Source organism: Chelmon rostratus, chromosome 14, assembly GCF_017976325.1.
Source record: "Chelmon rostratus isolate fCheRos1 chromosome 14, fCheRos1.pri, whole genome shotgun sequence".
NCBI classification, from domain to species: domain Eukaryota; kingdom Metazoa; phylum Chordata; class Actinopteri; order Chaetodontiformes; family Chaetodontidae; genus Chelmon; species Chelmon rostratus.
The window spans coordinates 6687658-6707091 of NC_055671.1; the positions used below are offsets into that span (position 1 = coordinate 6687658).

Below are 19434 nucleotides of genomic sequence, written 5' to 3' on the forward strand. Positions count from 1 at the left end.
TATTGCTTTTGTGAGGTTTAGTATACTACAGTTTTACAGTGTAGTAAATGTAGACTTTTGAGCACTTTGTTATTTCACCATCAGGTAGAGAGGCAGGAGCCTCTCTGGAGTGCTCTTCTACACTCTAATGGAAAACATGGTTTACATTCTGCTATCTAGTGTTTCGGTGTAGTAAAGTGCTTCGTTTATCAGCAACAACCGAGACCGGATAAGTCAAATTATTTTGCTGCCAGAGTAGTTACAGATGCGATTACGTTTTGGTCATGTGACGTGACGTAACGCGGTCTCGGATATTCGACACATTCTTCGACTCAGTCTCAGGATCAAGCCTTTTTGAACTCATTCCGTGCAAGCGCGTTCCTAAAGTTCACAGTCTGTCAGTAAATGTACTTTCTAGTGATCCCCCCGACGAACAGTTTGGATTATTTACTCTTAGCTATTTTAATGGCTACTCCATTCACGAATGCCACATTTCAGGTGGCGTTTTGAATCTTCTGGCCTGGCTGGCACACCCAGTGAAGAGTGGTTCAAAATGAGCGAATCATTCTTTAGTCACCACTCTAACTGTTGCAGCTGCCCGGAAAGCTAGTTTTAGACAACTGGCTAGCCGTAGCCAGGGTAATAACAGCCAATCTTTGACTAGCTAATGTATTGAGCTACAGTATTTATAAAATTAGCAGGATCCCATACAGAGAATTAACGCTAGCAGTAAGTGAAGGGACATTTACCACAACTGGCAGGTAGGTGGACAACAGAAACATTTTGTTCCTTCACTTGCTAATAACAGCATGTCAGACTACCAAAAGGTAGCTTACTAATTACTTAGGAGACAAATTCGATGTCAGCTGATGCCTGGAAATTATTATCTTATATCTTAAAATATCGTAATAACGTTTTGTGGCAAACTCAATGTGACAATAGCTTGCATGGCCGCTTCCTTTGCCTTCTAGCTAAGTTAATCAAATTCAATGTACTGGCGTTGGATAGTTCCCTGGTATATTTCCACCATTGTTTGGGTTTGTTTTTGCCTGTAACGCTACACATACATAAACTTTGGTAGCTAGCTAGCCCTTGTTCCACAGGCCTCGCGATATTGACGTTATGTCTCTGTATTGACTTCCTTTCTGTATTTAGGCCATCAATGTTGAAAACCCTGTGAAGTACGGTTTAAGCAGGGCTGTTTAGTGACAGTGACATGTTGGGGCCAAACGATAACTCTACTTCAGCAGGGTGAGGTCAACAGTAGTCGACTGGGATGATCAGGTCTTTTTCAGTCTAATACCACATGGTGGCGCTGAAGCATATTGAGACATGGGCTAAATTTGCCTGATTACTTGTTTATTGAAACATGACTTCAGTATGTGGATGAAGTGGCATATGTCAGTGAGGATGCTAATTTGGCTAATACCTGTCTAGTCATCTCTGAAGCAGTTACTAGGTCTTTATTTCAAGGTATATGAGAGTGATGTTATTGTGAGCACCACATACACATACGCCCCTTCACAGGCCACTCTGGTCAGCCAGTTGTACATATGCAACTCGGATTTTAAGAAAACATGAAGTTCCTTGTCGATAAAATACCATATTTGTGTAGGTGTTCAATCCCATCACACATGTCGATCAAAGGAGTCCCTCCAGGTCCCACATCAGACTGTTCAGCTTTGGAAGCAGGGGTGATGCATTCTGCTTGACTAACTTAGATGGGATGGAGCTGCAGACGTGCTGTTGGCATTTGTGCATCTCATACTTTATCTTACAGTTGTGCACCTGAAAACTCCACCTGGAATACATATATATCAGCTTTGATACAAGATGTTTTTTTTCACCTATCTCACATATTAATACTGGTCTGGACTACTTTTTCAGGCCAGGTTTCAGGACTTTTTTTTCTGGCCGTATCTAAAATATGTTGTAATGTAGATGTTAGTAACTCTGCATTCGGATTTTGTTTTTGGTACTTGTGTTTCAGATTAGAAATGGAAGGAGATGACTGCAGTTTTCCTCCAGATTCATCGGATGATCACTCACAAAGAGGAAGCGTTGCTTCCTCTGCAACACTTTCCCGTGGTACTGCACAGCAAATATTAACATAACTCATGGAGGATGAAACCACTGTTTTTGTTGTATCGTTTCTCTTTGTCCATGCATTTTTTTCAATTATTCATTTCATTTTGTTTATTTGTGTTTGTTCGCGCAGCTCAAGATGTGCTTATATACCTGTTTGGTGAGAGCGCAGTACACCTATCAGTAGAAGGGCTTGGCAGTGTCAGTGTGCAGGAGTTGGGCCGCAGTGTTCGTGAAGCTCTACATATTCCCGAGTCTGCCCAGGATGCTTTTGCCTTCTGGCTTTGCTCTCCACTGCTCGGTAAGAACTTTTTCTTCACACCTTTTGCACTCATAAGTGCTGTGACTCTTCATCTGGGAGAGCTATGATAGGAGAATGTTGATATGGATACGGATGCTTTTTTCTTAAAAAACATCAGAGTCTGACTGCAAAATATTACATAATAAATGGTATTTTTGGCAGGATGTCAGACAGGATATGTGTCTCGTTGCCTGGACGAGGATAAATGATATCGCCTTTATACAGTCCTGTACTACTTGAATTAGGACAAGGCTCTGTGCAGTATGTTTAATTCATGTATTCAACTGTTACTGAATAGTTTAGTTTAAAAATGAGGTCAGTCACAGAAAATCAGTTGCTTTTGCTTTGTGGCTTTGCCTTTGAAATGACCATGTTACTCTTCTTTGTACCTTACTTGGATGTAAGCAGCTTCATTATCAGAGAAACAACTGGCACAAGAATCAAAGCCGAAAAACAGACACATCTCACTGAGTTACATTTACCTCCTAATTACTCCTCAGATTTGCAGCTAAAGGCAAGGCATCAACCATACAAACTGTGTCGGCAGTGGCAGGACTTGCTGTATCGCTTCACTGAGGCCTCAGAGGAAGACATTTCACAAGGTAAGAGTGTGTTTACGTGCAACTGAGTAAACTGCAATTTTGTCAGGTTTCTGGAGTAAGCACACGTTGTATGGACATCATCTATCTTTTTAGAGTTGTTAGAGTATTTACAGTTGGCTGATATGTGATATATGTGTTCACTGTTAGAGATCTGGTAAAACCAAGTCGTAGGAGCTGTCCCTCAGTGTCTCTGATATATATTCGGGACAGGTCACATAGCAAATCAGGCCTGAATTCCCACATGATCTTTGTCATCCCACCAAACCAGCTGTCTTGCAAGACACCATGATTTAGGCAGCAGATCAGGACTACTCACCACATTCTCATATGACTTGAGAGCGACAGTTTGTGGCAGTAATGCGTTTGCAGAAGACGTGTCAGTGACGAGAAAACATGGAGGATAGAAGATCTTGGCCATATCACCCTCTGCCAGTCTGTTTTCCTGCCTTAAGATGGTTTCTCTAAGCAACCTGCTTTCTTAACAGTTGGCACAGCCAGCTCGCTGCAGCTGTTCCCTGTGCGTTTATAGCTTTCTTAAAACTTGTTGGTGTGTAGTAGCTTACTCGGGGACAGGGAAAACAAAGGTAAAAGTGCCGCCAGGTTTGTTTGGAAGAAATAAAAGAAAAAGGAAGGAGTTGGCATGATAAGCAATAAACACCTGTGGCTGAACAAGCAAAGTGAAGGCTGGAAGCGAAATTACTCAGAGAAAGAGAGAAGAGATTACAGCTGCAGCATTTTAATAAATATTTCCTTGCAAAATTATATAGCTGAACAGTTACCACATTAGTTTAAAAAACATGAGATATTTCTACACTGTAGAGTAGATCTTGTTGGCCCTTGAGATATTTTTACCCTTACATCCTTCACATCATACAGATATTATTTTGGAGCACTTTTAAGATGTTCATTTTGTAGCAGTAGCCACAATATGCTGACATATCCTTTCCAAATGGAAAAGCTGAACATAATGTACACTGCTTACATTTAAGAACTAGCCTATCTTACAGAGTTGGCCATGTAACATTGTCATCGTCGCCAGACCACCAGTTTTTAAAGTAAGTTAATCTAAGTAGAGCTGAAACAATTTGTTCAGAAATTGATTAGTTGATACAAGAACATTATTTGGCAACTATTTTGATTTAATTGTTTGTTTGAGACTTTTGATTTTTTTAGCAGAAATCCCCCAAATGGCCTGTGTCCAGCTACTTAAATGTGAAGATTTTCTGATTTATTTGTTTTATGTAATGTTTGATTGAATGTCTTTTCATTTTATACAAATGGTTGGACTAGACAACTAATTTCAATATGTCATCTTGGGCTTCAGAAAAACATGGAGGTTTTCTGAAGATGGACATTTTTAACCATTTTCTGACATTTTATATTCCAATGAATCAATAGATAATGTGCAGATGAATTGATAATGAAAATGTCATTTACAGCCCTCAATCTAAGATTAAAGGATAAGTTTGCATTTTTTATGTGTCTGGCTTCAAACAGCATTCAAACAGCCATAATGGACAATAAAATATTTTTTTGTTGTAATTGTTCCTCCTGTTCATACTGGCTCTAAAAAGGGAAGTGACAGGGGACAATATCCACAATCCTCATTGTGTGTAAAAATGCATTCTGAAGTTTACATGAGACTAATATGAGGCTTTCAAAGTTAAGTTGGTTGATTAAAGAGACTGAATTTCTTATGAAGACGACTGTAAAAAATGGTAACCCATTCTACAAGTGTGTAGCCGTTTAGATGCATCTCCTGTCTATAAAGACTTAGAGATACATCAGCCATTCAAATGCTTGCATAATGCGTTATTAAGGTTGCTACAAACCTTCATAATGTTATGACGCCATATAACGACAGTCAAAAAGCCTTACACATATGATCATAATTATTTCTGATCACATTGCTAGTGCTAGAATAGGTTATACAGTACACTCTGTAGCATAGTACTAATGAAGGTAAGTCTGATGTATCTGATGAATGTGGTCAAGCTTACAACTTCCTGTTAAGTTAACTGGAACAAGACAGAACTGAGATGACACAAAAGTTAGAATTTTACGAAGTATGTCGAAATGTTGCTCAACTGTTGGTTGTTTCAAAACTGTCAAAACTGTTAGCCATAATGGACTTCTGGTAAATTGTAACACAATTTTAATAAGTTGTGAATGAGGTGTCAGGCTCTGACTCAAAGTCTGGTGTTATTTGTCATTACAGTCAAAGTAGAACAGCCCACTCTTTGTTTGTGGTGTGTCGGATCCTTTTAGAAGAACTGGTGACACTGCTGCACAGTGCACTGCCAAAAAGAAAAAAAAACCCACAGTGGCAGCTTAAGGCTAATATAACAAAACATTTCATCAAGCACCAGCATTGCATAATCCCATAAACGTTACATGTTACTCTTTTTATGTTTTTTTTTTTTTTTTTGTGGAGTAGATGGTTCTTCCAGCTACATTACAAGACAATGAGCTGGAGCAGAATGGGTTAGAGGGGGCTTGAGCAGTACCCCCACATCTACCACAGTGTTCTCACCTAGTAACAAACTGAATACAGATGGTTTGCCAGACCCTAATGTGTCACTGTCCTCTGCTTTCTCCTCAGATGAACCATATCTCCAGTTCCGTCGGAACGTGTTTTATCCTAAATCTAAAGAGCTGCAGGTACTATAAACTCTTAATTCTTTGCAAGAACGTTCATTAATTCTTGTGTAGAGTCCAAGTTTTAGTAAGCCTGGTGATGCAGAAAATGAATGCAGAGTGGGTTTTAATGAATATTCTTGGTTGTCTGCAGCAATAATAATTGTTGTCATGGTCTCACTCCTGAGCAGATAGATGACGAGGCCGTGCTGAGGCTCCTGTATGAGGAGGCCAGGAGCAACATTCTCACAGGTCGATACCCCTGCGATCCCGAACACTGGACGGGTCTTGGAGCCTTGTCTCTTGCTCTTGATGAGGGAACTGAACTTGATGGGCAACAATTTACCACTACTATAAGGTAAGTTAGAAAGGTTGGTTAAGTACACGTTCAGACAAACTTAATATGTGGGTTTTAAATGCTTTTCATATTTTTAATTCTGTTGGTGATCACACTGACCCTTCAGTTTCTCTTAAACAAATAGTTTGATATTTTGAGAAATGCATTTATTTGCTTTCTCACAGAGAGTTAGATGATAAGATCAATATCATTCAGTGTAAAGCTAAAGGTAGGAGATGGTTAGCTAAGCTTAGCCTAAAGACTTGTATCAGGGGGAAACAGCTAGCCTGGCCCTGTCTGAAGGTAATAAACTCTGCCTACCAGCACCTTCAAAGCTTGCAAGATACAACAACTTATATCATGTTATATTATAAGATACAACACGTTTTATCTTGCTGGTTTAATCCAGAGAAAAACTGAAGTGTAGAAAACATAGTGTCTGAACATCTCTTAACATAGTCAACACCTCATCATGAGCCTATTTGACTTTCTGTTCTTTGACTCCAGCACTTGCTCAAATGAACACTTCGTGAAGTTCACAGTTGACTTGGTTTTAGTTTGCCATTTTAGAACATGAAGAAATGGCCCCCGCTTTTCATTTTGTCAAATGGTGAGAGTGACGCCCCGCTTCAGCTTCATGCACCAGGAAGAAACATCACGAAAAAACAGAAAAGCACAACCAAACTCTGTTCCCTCAACCCACATAATGTAAAGGGCAGCTGGTAGATTGAGCAGTTTCGAGCAAAATCAACAACAGCACGTTGTAATTTGATGGAAATCCACAGGCATTGTGAAAAAGGTCAACAGTGCTTCTTTTGTTCGACGAGGCTTTGATTTTTTAAATGTTGATAACAGCGTTGTGCCACAGCAGTGCTTTTCAATTGCTTGCTGGTTTGTGAGAGCCAAGTGCAAGAATGCGAATTATAGATACGTGACAGGACCCATACATCACTGCACATGCAATGCTGCGATACTAAAGGAGTGGAGTCACTGCTTTTATTTAGGGTACTCATGACACACGTTACAGGTTGTCCACATACTTCTAAATAGATACTTGTATATTTATGAGGAAGTCTCATATTTGTTTGCTTTCCAGTGTTGTAATAATGTCTTAGTTTGTGTCGGTGGTTTGTGTCTGTTGTGTCTACTTCCCCTTAACTGTTTTACAGCTTCATTTGGTCAAAAATCCATTTACAGTTTAATAGCACATGAAAGTAGATGGCGTTGATGCAGTAGGCTGCGAAGGACAGCATGAGATTAAACAGTCACTGTTGACAAAAGACTTGTGAATTGAATATAATCAAGATTTGTGAACACAGATAATATGCTCTGAATGCATAGCAAAAACTTGTCTCGTCTGCTGTCCACAGAGAGAAGAAGCTGTCCTCTTTCCTGCCTGCGCATGTTGCCATGGGGAGTGGAGGTTTGCTCTCTACTCTGAGAGGGAAGTCGAGCCGCCAGGCAGGGCTGGAGCAGAACCTTTTGGAGGCGTACAAAAAGATCAGCACATCTGCTGGAAACTCTCCTGAGCCCACACAGCTCCTACATCAGTACCTCAACACATGTCACTCTCTGCCTTATTACGGGTAAGAGTTTGTGTAATGAGCCTTTTATACTTTATATTTGTCCACTTAAGTTTACCTTAATTAATTTCCGCACCTCAAACTTTATATTTATTATGTTTTACTTTAACTACACAAATAGGTGTGCTTTCTTCCTTGGGGAGATTGACAAACCAGCACAAGGGATTCTCCAAAGGGGAAAACGCAAAGTCGTCAACGTTGGAATCTGTCTGGAGGGAGTTTATGTGATGGATGTCAAAGAGAAGGTGAGTGCTGGATTGAAACACGCTTTGCCTCGTTTCTCACTTTGAACGTGTGCATTCTTGGATAATCACTGTGCACACTGCGTAAAGCTGAAAGCAGATTTAATTTCTCGTCATGAAAACTATCCTGATTTCTCTTGTCGAACACCTTTTCTTGCAGCACGTGCTGCTCGGCCTGCGTTTCAATGAGCTTTCCTGGGACCACAGTTACCCCGAGGAGGAGGGGGACTCGCACATTCTGTGGCTGGAGTTCGACGGAGAGGAAGACGGCACTCCTGTCAACAAGTTGCTGAAGATCTACTCAAAACAAGTAAGAAAATGTTTGTGAAATAAAAGTAAATTCACAAATCACCTCATGCGATTGTATTTAACACCTGCTGGAGTGTCATAAACCAGCACGTACACTGTCGCCACCGCAGAACTGTTGAGTGTGTTGATTGGCTGTTTTTAGGTTGCACCTGTCGTGGTTGATCTCTGCTGTAGTTTGAACATCAATTTGAGAACGACTTGCCGCTGGAGAGGGTGACAGATGTAGTCCCGTTACGTGTGTCTGACCTCAAATGATGATGCGCAGCCGTCTCCAGAGAGCACACTGCACCTGGTGTTTTTGAGAGCCTCGGGATCAGGTGCAGCAGCTGTGCCCATTTGTTCTCAGAGGAGCATAACACTTGATATTTGTGTTAAAACCTAATAGATTTCCAATCTTTTCTTTGCACTCGCATGTATATCATGCTTGCTCGGTGATTGTTTGGTTGAAAAGGACTGTGTCAGCCACCAGATGGTGAAGAGATATTACATAATGGTACAGGCAGTAATACATAATCACAGCGGGCCCTAATCCAAGCGTAATGGACCATGGAAAAGTAGAGTACAGCTGCTTATCATGTATGCTTCTAAGAATTCAGATCAGAATGAATAATTTGTGTTTTTTTTTTTTTTTTGCCTTCGACCAGGCAGAGCTAATGAGCGGCTTCATCGAGTTCTGTGTGGAGCTGAAGTCTGCGTCTGAAGGAGCTGCAGCAGAAGTGGACGGTGAGGCGAGTCTGTCTCAGCAGCCCGCCGGGCAGGAAAGCGGCAACAAGAACGGACGTGGAGGACGGCGCGGGATGCTGCACAGGCAAAACAGCGTCGTGTGCAGTCGGGTCCATTCACTTAACACCATCAGCTATGTGGACAATGGTTAGTGGTTACATTTAGTAGTCCTGGCTGATTTATGGGATGCTGTGTAAAACATGAATAAAACAGAGAGTGATAATTTGCTCATCATTTTTGACATGTACTCAATTGAAAAGACAATATATTTAATGTTTTACCTCATCAGCTTCATTGATTTTTGTAAATATCTGCTTATTCTGAATTTGATACCAGCAACATGTTTCAAACAAGTTGGGACAGGAGCAACAACAGACTGGGAAAGATGTAGAATGCTTCCAAAACACCTGTTTGGATCATTCCACAGGTAAACAGGCTGATTGGTAACAGGTGATAGTATCATGATTGAGTATGAAAGGCTCAGTCCTTCACAAGCGAGGATGGAGTGAGTTTCACCACTTTGTGAACACATGATTTGGAGGATCAGGGATGTTACTGCATGGACTCGCGAACACTTTGTATACACAGGTCATTCGCAAATGATTTTTTATTTGCGTTTCACACAGCGTCCCAACTTTTTTGGAATCACGGTCGCATTTCTCGATCCACAAGCAGATCTCCCTGTAGTAACTTTCAGCTGTTGTCATTTTTCAATATTTGTCCGTTGTTTTCTTTCAGGAAAAGAAATCAAACGCCTAAAGCCGAAAAGAGCCGCCTCCTTTTTCACCCGACAGGCGTCTGCGCCCTCGTACTCCGCTGTGCAAGTGACGGAGAGTCTGGAACAGGGTTAAACTCTGCGCTCATCTCCGCCCCATGCCTCTCAAAGACCAAACCTGAACATTTTACACTGACATTTAAAGACTTGATACAAGCCCGAGACTTTTCACTGATAATACATGAACATGCAAAGGACCAAGTGAGGGATCGAAGTGTGAGTGACAATATTTATCTTTTGAAGTTGTGTATATTAAGAGAGTACAGTAATGTGAAAAACAAACAGATCTATTGACTGCGATGCTTCTGATGTTAAACTGAAGTGGCTATTCATTAGATGGCTATTGATTGAAAAGTCTAAGAGAAGCCTTAGAGAACACCTCAGACAGAGACTCCAATCAATGACTGATATGTCATGACCTTTTTGACCTTTGTGCAGCACTCTGGAGCTGTGTAACTGCAATTACTCAAAAATGTTGAATATAACCACTGCATTACCTCTTTTTACTTTCTCTTATTGGGGGTTTAACATCAAGAACACCTCAATATACCCCCATGTAACGTTAAACATTTTGCAGCCCTTCCTCAAAACTGTTAAGAGTTACCGCAAACTCTTCACAGTCAGCATGACAGACACTTCAGGGGACAATCTGAGGGCGTGTTCCCACTATTCTGCTTTCTCAAACTGCCAGTGCCTTGTTCTCGTGAAAGGGTTAAGACACTTTAGAAAAGTAGTGGTAGAGACGTTCAGTGGTTGGTGTTACTGATCAGGAAGAGTCCCCATGGGAGCACATTGTCTGTGCTGTGGAAGTTTCTTGTAAGTACATGCTTTTAAGAGTTTGACATGATTAACATTGCTGATATTTGTGGCTCGCTATCATGAAAGGAGTGCAGGTGGGATATCCCACTTCTTTATTAGTAACAGCGAAATGGTGTGAATGTAGTCTAATAACAGGATAAAAGACATGTTTATGTTGTAGAAGCTAAAGTTTCACAGTACCAAGTCCTCATTGGGGAGAATGATGTGATTTGCACAAATAAAAGAATCGAATTGGAGTCAAGAAGCACCCAAAACATATAGTAAGTTAGCAAAAAGAAGTGAAAACAATAGAATAAAAGCTCTCTTCCTAAGCAATTAATGTACCCTACCACACCAGGTAGCATGTCATATTCAATGTTTAACTTCCAAATTTGCACCAGCACAAGTGACATCCATGCACAGGTCTTGACTTGAGTGTTTCTCGCCTGGTCAGACCTGATTAGCAAAGTCAAATTGATGCAATACCGTTGTTGTTGTTCAGCTTCTAACATGAGAGAGACTAAAATTATTGTCTTTAGCCGTTATCAGAACTACTGCAACCGTCTGGCTCCGACAAATCCAGACCACAGACTCCATGTCTCCATTTGAAATGACTGTTTTGGTTGCAAACACAACCACGGTTGACATTATTTGAAGTAAGATGGGGAGCAACTTGTCGATGCCTTTTTTCAGCTTTGTGACCATGCATTTTACATGCTCCTCTGAGGATTTGAATGGGTTATTTAGTTTGCCCATGAAGGAAGATTAAATGCTTCGGTTTGTCTGAAAAGTTGAAACTCACCAGTTTCTGAGACTCGTACATGGTTTTCACTGGACATGTCCTGCGTGGATGTGGCACAGACAAACTGACCAAGAACTTTTGTCGACTATGCTTGTTGGAATGTCCGTCTGTACACCAAAGCAAGCCAATGCTGCAACACAGTACGCTACCTTAACTCTCCAGAGACAGATTTCTGTGTCCACCACACGGAACAGTCCTCCAGGTGTCTCTCTGAACTCTAATGCTGATACAAGCAGTTTCTGTCTTTGCTGAACAGCTCACCTCACTAATGGCCATGAAAGAAGGTATACATACCCACTGCCTTCCACTTGAACGTATATCCTGATTTGAGACGCGGTGGCATTATGTATTCTTCTCGGTTCTCCTGAGCATGCAAACTGCAGAATGTTTTTACTTTTCTATGCTTTGACTCGTTATATGTCAGCTACAGTCTGTAACCTAACCGCAGCAGTCAGATATATTGTTGCTACCTTACACTATGCATGTCACATTGTAGATTAGGCATTCCGACAGACTACACTTCATGTGATACTGCACTATTAATACTAATACACTGTTTCTAAATCTTTTACATGTGCAGATGTTTTTGTATCGTTTGTTAGATTTTATGAGAGAATATTTTTACTTTGATTTTCATATACTTGTCAGTGTTTGTACATGAGAATGAAGTGAAGACATAGGTCATTTAAAGCATTATCCTCTCAAGTAATCACTTTGCAGGAGCATTAAGTGCCTTTTTGTTTCTACTGAGTTGGCATCTGAATGAATATTTTGGTGCTTGGAAACCAGTAATGGACATTTTCTGTTGTTGCAATGGTTTAAAAACTGAATTGTGTTTCTTAATATATTTCACACATTTTCAACTAGACTATTTCACCTTTCCTTTCTGATGTGAGCACATTGATATATTGGATAATTACACTGGGCTGCTGGTGAACAGTGTATTATGGTTCCTTCTACCTTCATTAAAATATGTCTGATATGCTTTTTTTAATAAACCGATGCAAAGTGGGCCCATTTCTCTGAAAGTATGTTAAAAAGTGTGTTTACTACTTCGCTACCTACAACCTAAGCATACTGAAGCCATACTTATATCCACTAACACTAACTGTTACCTTGTGTGTGATTATATTGAGGCAATAGGTCTTTATTTGGCAGTGCATGTTTTGTATCCATAGTTTTGAAGCATTTTTTAGCAAACCTCTTTCCTGCACCACTTTATTTTGCCGTGTTTGCTCTTCAGTTACTGTAGATTTATTTTGCAATGAAAGCACCAACTCACTGCTGGGGCCTCCGGTAACATTTCAACTAGGTGCATTTAATAAGGGTTGAAAAAGCATTCTGCTGTTAAATCTTAACATTGGTCATGTGGTGTGCAGGAGTGGAGTGAGGGATGTGTGAGTGATCTAGAAATGTTAATGCATGTTTAGACAGTGGCTTTGTGATTACTCCTGTGGAAATGGTTTAAATGCACTTATAAACACTTATTTGCTATAAATAATCACTAATAACTTGAAATCTCTCAAAGCAGATCACAGGATATTATTCCACTGTTAGAGTTTTGTTGATGATTCGATATATAGTCTTTTGTCAGATTTTGAATCTTTGACCAATAAAACAAAATGTGTTTTCTCTAAGTATGAAGCCTGTTGCCCTTTACTTTCGTTTCTTTGGTTTTCCCTTGATTCATCTTCAGCATTTCAGCCTGATCAATTCATCTTTATGGAAAAAAAAACCGACTTTGTTATATAACAGGCACAATTTAGCGTCAGGAATGCGTGGCTGATTTTTAATGTCAGTATTTTTCTTCCTTTAAAACAGTCTTTACCATTGTTATGGCAACATTGACAGTGCAGCCCATCCTCTTGTTCATTTCTGACACTCTATAAAAATGACCTAAATCCATGCTTATTTAATAAGTGCGTTTATATGTATTCTCGTTGGTCGGTTTAGTGCTGTATCTTGCGCAGTAATGCACTTCCGGACTGTCAGACGAGAACTACAGCGCTCCTCAGGTTTGTGAACAGCTAACTCTCTTGACTACAAACACTCTTTGACGACGTAGCACCGGATAGGCTACAAACACGGAAACAGTATCGTTTTCAAGCTAGCTGCCTGTGCTGTAAGAGAAATATGACATTTTCTTATTAATAATTCTGAAAAGCCTTCTCCGTAAAACAGACAGCTAAGCTAGATGAATATCAGTCACTTTGGAGCAAGAAGTTAGCGTTTCCAGGCAGCTATTGTCAGTGCTCTCTTGCCAGCTGGACGCTCGTCATCTTTATTTATCGTCATTTTATTTGTACATTTCTCAGCTGGACGCTGTACGGTATGGACGACTCGGTGGCTGCGTCGGAGGACTCCGGACCGGGCAGGAGGCGAAGGGTGCACGGTATGCTGAAGCTCTACTACGGCCTGAACGAGGAAGGAAAGGCCGAGGAGCAGCCGGAGTCCCTGGATCCCTGCGACATCAACGGGCCGCATTTCGACCCTGAGCTCTTCCTCAACAAGGTTAGGGACCACTGCTGGCCATAATGGCCTCTGCACTGTATGATAACAACGCTGCTGTCAGTGATCACCTTTAACCTGGAGCTGCTGAAGTTATAGGCTGTTTTTTATTAAGTAATTTCTCTTGTAGACTCTCAGTAAGCTTCATTGTTGTTGTCTCTGTCACTGCACACAACAACACCCTGAGTGCCATTTCCTGTTTAGTGGTAGGGGCCAAATAATGATAATATCTGAATGAAAGGGAGGGTCTGGGCTGCATCTGAAGTCTAAAGAACTGCAAAACCTAGAGGGAATATAATTAAATTTCCATTACCAAACAATGCATAAACTAATCAGCGCTCATTCACCTGCTGAACACCACATTTATCAACATCATGCAACAAATCATTATACAAGAAATCACCAGTGCACTTACAGTAACTTAAATTATATACACATATGACACTCTGCAAACCCGCTGGGGAATCGTGGTGATTGAATGTTAGTGGTATAACTATATATATATCTTGTAGTGCGTCATTTGAACTTGTATTTTATATGTACTGTTTTTAAGTGTGACTGTGGCCACTGTGTGTTTTGTGTGTAAATGCAGCTGAGGAGGGAGTGCTCTCTCGCGGAGCTGATGGACCAGGAGACCTGCATGGTCAAGCAGATCCGCTCTTTGGATAGTGACATGCAGACGCTGGTGTATGAAAACTACAACAAGTTCATATCTGCTACAGGTGAGGGAACGTTACGTTACCTTACTGTCAAAATGTTGTCATCTTTCTGGATAGTTGAACGGTCTTTCCATGTTTTCCAGACACTATCAGAAAGATGAAGAATGACTTCAAAAAGATGGAGGATGAAATGGATTGCCTGTCTGCTAACATGGCGGCAATCACTGAGTTCAGTGCTCGTATCAGTGGCACTCTTCAAGACCAGCACACACAGATTACGAAACTCTCAGGTGAGAACTGAACTGTTTGTTGAGTCAGTTGCGGAGGACTTCATGACGGTTATTGTTTTTGACATTTTTTTTCCTGCCATGCTCCATTTCAGGGGTTCACACCCTGTTGAGGAAGCTGCAGTTTCTGTTTGAACTGCCTGCTAGATTAAATAAGTGTCTGGAGCTGCAGGCCTATGCTCAGGCAGTGAGATCCCACCGCCGTGCCCGCTGTGTGCTGCAGCAGTACAGCCACCTGCCCTCCTTCAAGGGGATCCAGGACGACTGTCATGCCATCATGGACAAGCTGGCTCAGGAGCTTCGACAGAAGTTCAGGTGGGAATCTGTCAACCTGCATTCAGATTAGAGGCACTACTGTGAGGGAACGTAATGCTAAAGAGTCACATTAAAGAACTGTGACTGATCAGTGCACCCTGACTTTATGAACCCTAGAAATAAACCTGGGTTGAATAAAATTAAATATATTGAAAATGAAAAATCCTCTTAATTTCTTATGTCTAATTTTTACATTTCCTGTCGATCATCTATTTCTACCTGTTTCGTTGCTGTCTTACAGGGATGGAGGGTCTAGCGCCAAAGATTTATCAGAGTGTGTGGAGCTGCTGCTACAGTTGGATGAGCCAGCTGAAGAGCTCTGTGATAAATTCCTGAGCCATGCACGGTCGCGACTTGAGTCGGACCTCCAGGGTCTGGAAGCAGAGATAAGACCGTACCCGTCCGCCTCAGCTATGAAAGATGCTCCTGCACGCAGTTTGTCATCTACCGCAGCCGCCGGATCCCCGACTGATAACTCCCCGAGCACTATACCCTCTCCCACCTCAAACACCGACATCCTGGAATTCATTGACAGAGGCTGCAACGAATTTGTCAGCAGCTTATGTTTAGTAATAACATCCTATCAAGAACTATTCGTCAACCATGCTCAGAAAGGTGAGCTGGCATCCAAAAATATCCCTCAGATGGCAAATGGGAAGTTGCATGCCTTTGTGGATGATCTGGCGGCTCGGTATTTCTCGCTTGTGGAGCGGAGGATACAAGAGGAGAAAGGGGTCGCAGATAACTCCCTGTTAGTCCGCGCACTCGACCGCTTCCACCGCAGACTTCAGGCCGTGGCCAAACTGCTGCCAGGCTCTGCCGTGCCAAACCAGGGGACTGAGATTGTGATCCGCGCAGCAACAGAGCGAGTCAAGCAGTACCTCTCTGCCCTGCAGAGCTTCTACATGGACAGCTTGACAGACGTGAGGCAGGCCCTGGCGACGCCCCGGCTCTCTGTGGCCAGCGCCTCAGTGGCCGGAGGCGGGGCTCTTCTAGGGGGGCCGGCCTCGGGAAGAGACGCTCCCACCAGCCTGCCAGAGCTGCTGTCCTCCCTGTCAGCCTCTATTCTCAATCAAATTAAGTCAGTGCTGGCGTCCGTGCATCTCTTCACAGCTAAGGACATTACATTTTCCAATAAGCCGTACTTCAAGGTGAACAGCTTCTCTCTTTATTTAAAATAACAGTTTGCCTCAAAAAGTCATTTTCTCTATGTCTTATGGGCTTAAACTTCCCTAGTAGCTAATAGCACTACTGAACATGCAGGGAGTGATTAAATAATGGCTGAGTTTTATATTGGTATGAACTACTGCTTTAAAGTGTGTTTCTCCACTGTGAGAGTGATGTCTGTTTCCTGTCCGTCTTCTCTTCGCAGGGTGAATTCTGCAGCCAGGGTGTGCGTGAGAGCCTGGTGGTGAGCTTTATAAAGTTTGTGTGCCAGTCGTCTCGCCAGTTTTGTGAGAGCGCGGGAGACAAGGGAGGCTCCACTCCTCCGGCCCTCCTGTTGCTGCTGTCCCGCCTCTGCTTGGACTATGAAACCTCAACTATCTCCTACATACTCACTCTCACAGATGAGCAGTTCCTTGTGCAGGTAAATGGCTTGTCAACTTATAAATGCAGCGGCACGCACAAAAGACAATATTACTGTGTAAAATCTGTAATGTTCTTGAATGGATTTTTTTAAAATGGACATATTTGAAAATGCTTCACTGCCACCTAAAAACAGGTCTTCTTCTGTGTTTGTACTTTCTCAGCACCACAGCCCCGTAACACCCGTCACAACTTTATGTGCAGAGGCCAGGGAGGCAGCACAGAAACTACTGAACCATTATGTAAAGGTAGGTGTTCACCTGCAACATTCACTGACTTACTCAATGAGAAATTATTGAGGGAAAACAGAGACAACAGGGCCGGAAAATACTTCTACAAATAACCATTTCTCACAAATGTGCGTATTTGCTTGTTTGCTTTGCAGGTTCAAGGCCTAATTATCTCCCAGATGTTAAGAAAGAGCGTGGAGACACGAGACTGGGTAAACACCATCGAGCCACGAAATGTCCGTGCTGTGATGAAGAGGGTGGTAGAGGACACCACCTCGATTGACGTGCAGGTGACAGTTTACATATCGCCTCCTGCATTGTGTCCCCAAGTCCACTCATTAAGTTTTCATCAGCACATATGAGCCGGCTGTCTCATGAATCCCCCGTGCTCTACCATAGGTTGGTCTTTTGTATGAAGAAGGTGTGAGGAAAGCTCACAGCAGTGACTCCAGCAAAAGGACCTTCTCTGTCTACAGCAGCTCGAGGCAGCAAGCCCGCTATGCTGCCAGCTACACTCCAAGGTAAATCAGCAAGCAGACAAAAGCGCACTACATTACATCCAAGACTTCAGACTCTATCAGAAGTCTTGGATGTAATGTAGTGCGTTTTGTAATTTCTTTGATATATGTAAGATGATTAATTTAGATGGAAAATAATGTCAAGAGCTCTTTCCTTAATCTAAAGGCAAGATCCATCACTGCACTGTCACCAATTACACATATCCAACATTAATTCTTCTGCAAGAGGAGAATTAAGAGTGATTTTTTTTGCACAAATATTCTCTAGTTTACTCTTGATACTAAACTTTTAATACGATTAAAAAAAATCATATTGTGGTAATGGCAGTGTTCTAAATTGTTGAGTAATGATGGCAAACACACAGCAACAACATGCATGGCTAAAAGTGAAAGTAACATTGCAGCCGGCTCCGTGGTGGAGGAGTTAGTTCCAAAAAAAGGGGGAGCAACTTCAGCAGTGTGCAAGTGGTTTGGTTACAAATGATCAGATGCACAACAAACCGCAGCAATATGTAAGAAGTGTCAGAAGACTGTAGCAACAAAAGGCAAAAACTTATTTCACCAGCTCATGCAGAAACACCCGAGAGAGACAAAAATTCCATGAGGAGAGCTCAACAGTTTAATGTGAGTTAGTGGTGTATGAGTCGGTATAAAAGCAGACCTCTGTATTACCTCTTTCCCTTCCACTGCAGGGGAGCAGTGTTGTTGACTTTAATTAGAAGAATAAGGTCATCGTTTTAATTGTGGATTTACTTGAGTGATTCGTCTTTTGTCTGCCTGCAGTGCTCCCATGGATACGAATCTACTGAGCAACATTCACAAGCTGTTTTCTGAGAGGATTGACATCTTCAGCTCAGTGGAGTTCAACAAGGTGAGTGCAGGTCTTCGTTATGCTGTGGTGTAGTCTTCCATGTGAATCATCTCTCACACACAGGCTCACACGCCCCTTTCCTGTCCCAGGTCTCTGTGATGACGGGAATTATCAAAATCAGTCTGAAGACATTCCTGGAGTGTGTCCGCCTACGTACTTTTGGCCGTTACGGGCTGCAGCAGATCCAGGTCGACTGCCACTACCTGCAGATGTACCTGTGGCGGTTCGTCTCCGATGAGAACCTCGTGCATTTCCTGCTGGATGAGATAGTGGGTAGCTCTGCCCACCGCTGCCTCGATCCTGCCCCGATGGAGCAGAGTGTGATTGAAGTCATCTGCGAGCGAGGTTAAAGCTGCACAGACAGCTGCTGCACTCCAAACACTGTACACAGTCAAAATGACAATTTACAGTGGAATAATGCATCCATATTTGAACACTCTTAATATTACATAACTGCAGTACTGTTAAATGTTCAATTTGTTGATTCATATTCAAATTATACCGTGAAAATGCTCAAACATTTGTGATTATCTCAATACCCCTGTTACAAGTCGGCTAAACTCCAGTGAAGCTCTGCATAAACAGTTAACTTTGTGTTTGAAGTATAGGGACAGCACTTTAATGACCTTAAATTTATGAATAAATCACCCAACACTAAAGAATTGTCAAGAAGTCATTGACTGGCATTGGATTTGGGACAGTTGCATCATATTCCAGACACTTGCCATGCAAAAGTGCACACGCGCACCTCTAGGTCTTGGTTTTAAGGTTAAAATTTGAGCGAAGAAACCCCTCTCATCTATCTTCAAAGATGGAACCAAAATGAATTATCCATGATGCAGCTAAACTTTTTTAGCACACATTCCCCTTGAAGGTATCATGTTTAATGTGAATGCAAAATCTGAGTGACCGAATAAAAAAGCTCTGTGGAAATCTCATGTATTAATAAATGCTTTTAGCGGTGATGCTGAATAATTTGCAATCTGAATGTCATCCGACTGTGTAATCCCTGTGTAACACTACAGTAAGTGCTTCAATGTTACAGGATCTCTTGCCTTCAGGTTACCTGGTGTCTGTTTTCTGTGCACGTCCTCCACAGATTAACAGTATGTTGAGGAACCATTCAAAGGTGTATATATCAAATGAAAAAAAAACAACAAAAAAATACAATAAAAGTCTGAATGTGAGTTTCAAAATGTTTGTTCCTGTTTTACAAAACCAGTCTCTACCCAGTGGAAACCTAGACAGGCAAATCTTAAAAAAGATATTGTACGTATAATATCGTA

At 41.7% G+C, this 19434-nt stretch overlaps 2 protein-coding genes across 3 annotated transcripts; both read left to right on the plus strand.

The window, feature by feature from the left end:
- The first annotated feature begins 591 nt into the window (after positions 1 to 591).
- Positions 592 to 12186, plus strand: frmd8 (FERM domain containing 8). Its single transcript, XM_041952239.1, has 11 exons — positions 592 to 740; positions 1970 to 2067; positions 2198 to 2365; positions 2866 to 2967; positions 5570 to 5628; positions 5796 to 5962; positions 7312 to 7527; positions 7646 to 7769; positions 7927 to 8076; positions 8720 to 8945; positions 9537 to 12186. The coding sequence occupies exons 2-11, from the start codon at positions 1977 to 1979 to the stop codon at positions 9647 to 9649; spliced, it is 1416 nt and encodes a 471-aa protein (XP_041808173.1). The 5' UTR covers positions 592 to 740; positions 1970 to 1976; the 3' UTR covers positions 9650 to 12186.
- Positions 10277 to 19325, plus strand: vps51 (VPS51 subunit of GARP complex). Of its 2 annotated transcripts, none has more exons than XM_041952237.1 (12): positions 10277 to 10389; positions 13489 to 13684; positions 14274 to 14403; positions 14484 to 14630; positions 14723 to 14942; positions 15184 to 16093; positions 16315 to 16530; positions 16694 to 16777; positions 16915 to 17049; positions 17159 to 17280; positions 18061 to 18148; positions 18238 to 19325. In XM_041952237.1, the coding sequence occupies exons 1-12, from the start codon at positions 10355 to 10357 to the stop codon at positions 18496 to 18498; spliced, it is 2544 nt and encodes an 847-aa protein (XP_041808171.1). In that variant the 5' UTR covers positions 10277 to 10354; the 3' UTR covers positions 18499 to 19325. The 2 variants fall into 2 exon arrangements, with proteins under 2 accessions (XP_041808171.1, XP_041808172.1); XM_041952238.1 differs by lacking the exon at positions 10277 to 10389 and adding an exon at positions 13225 to 13295.
- Positions 19326 to 19434: the final 109 nt, after the last annotated feature.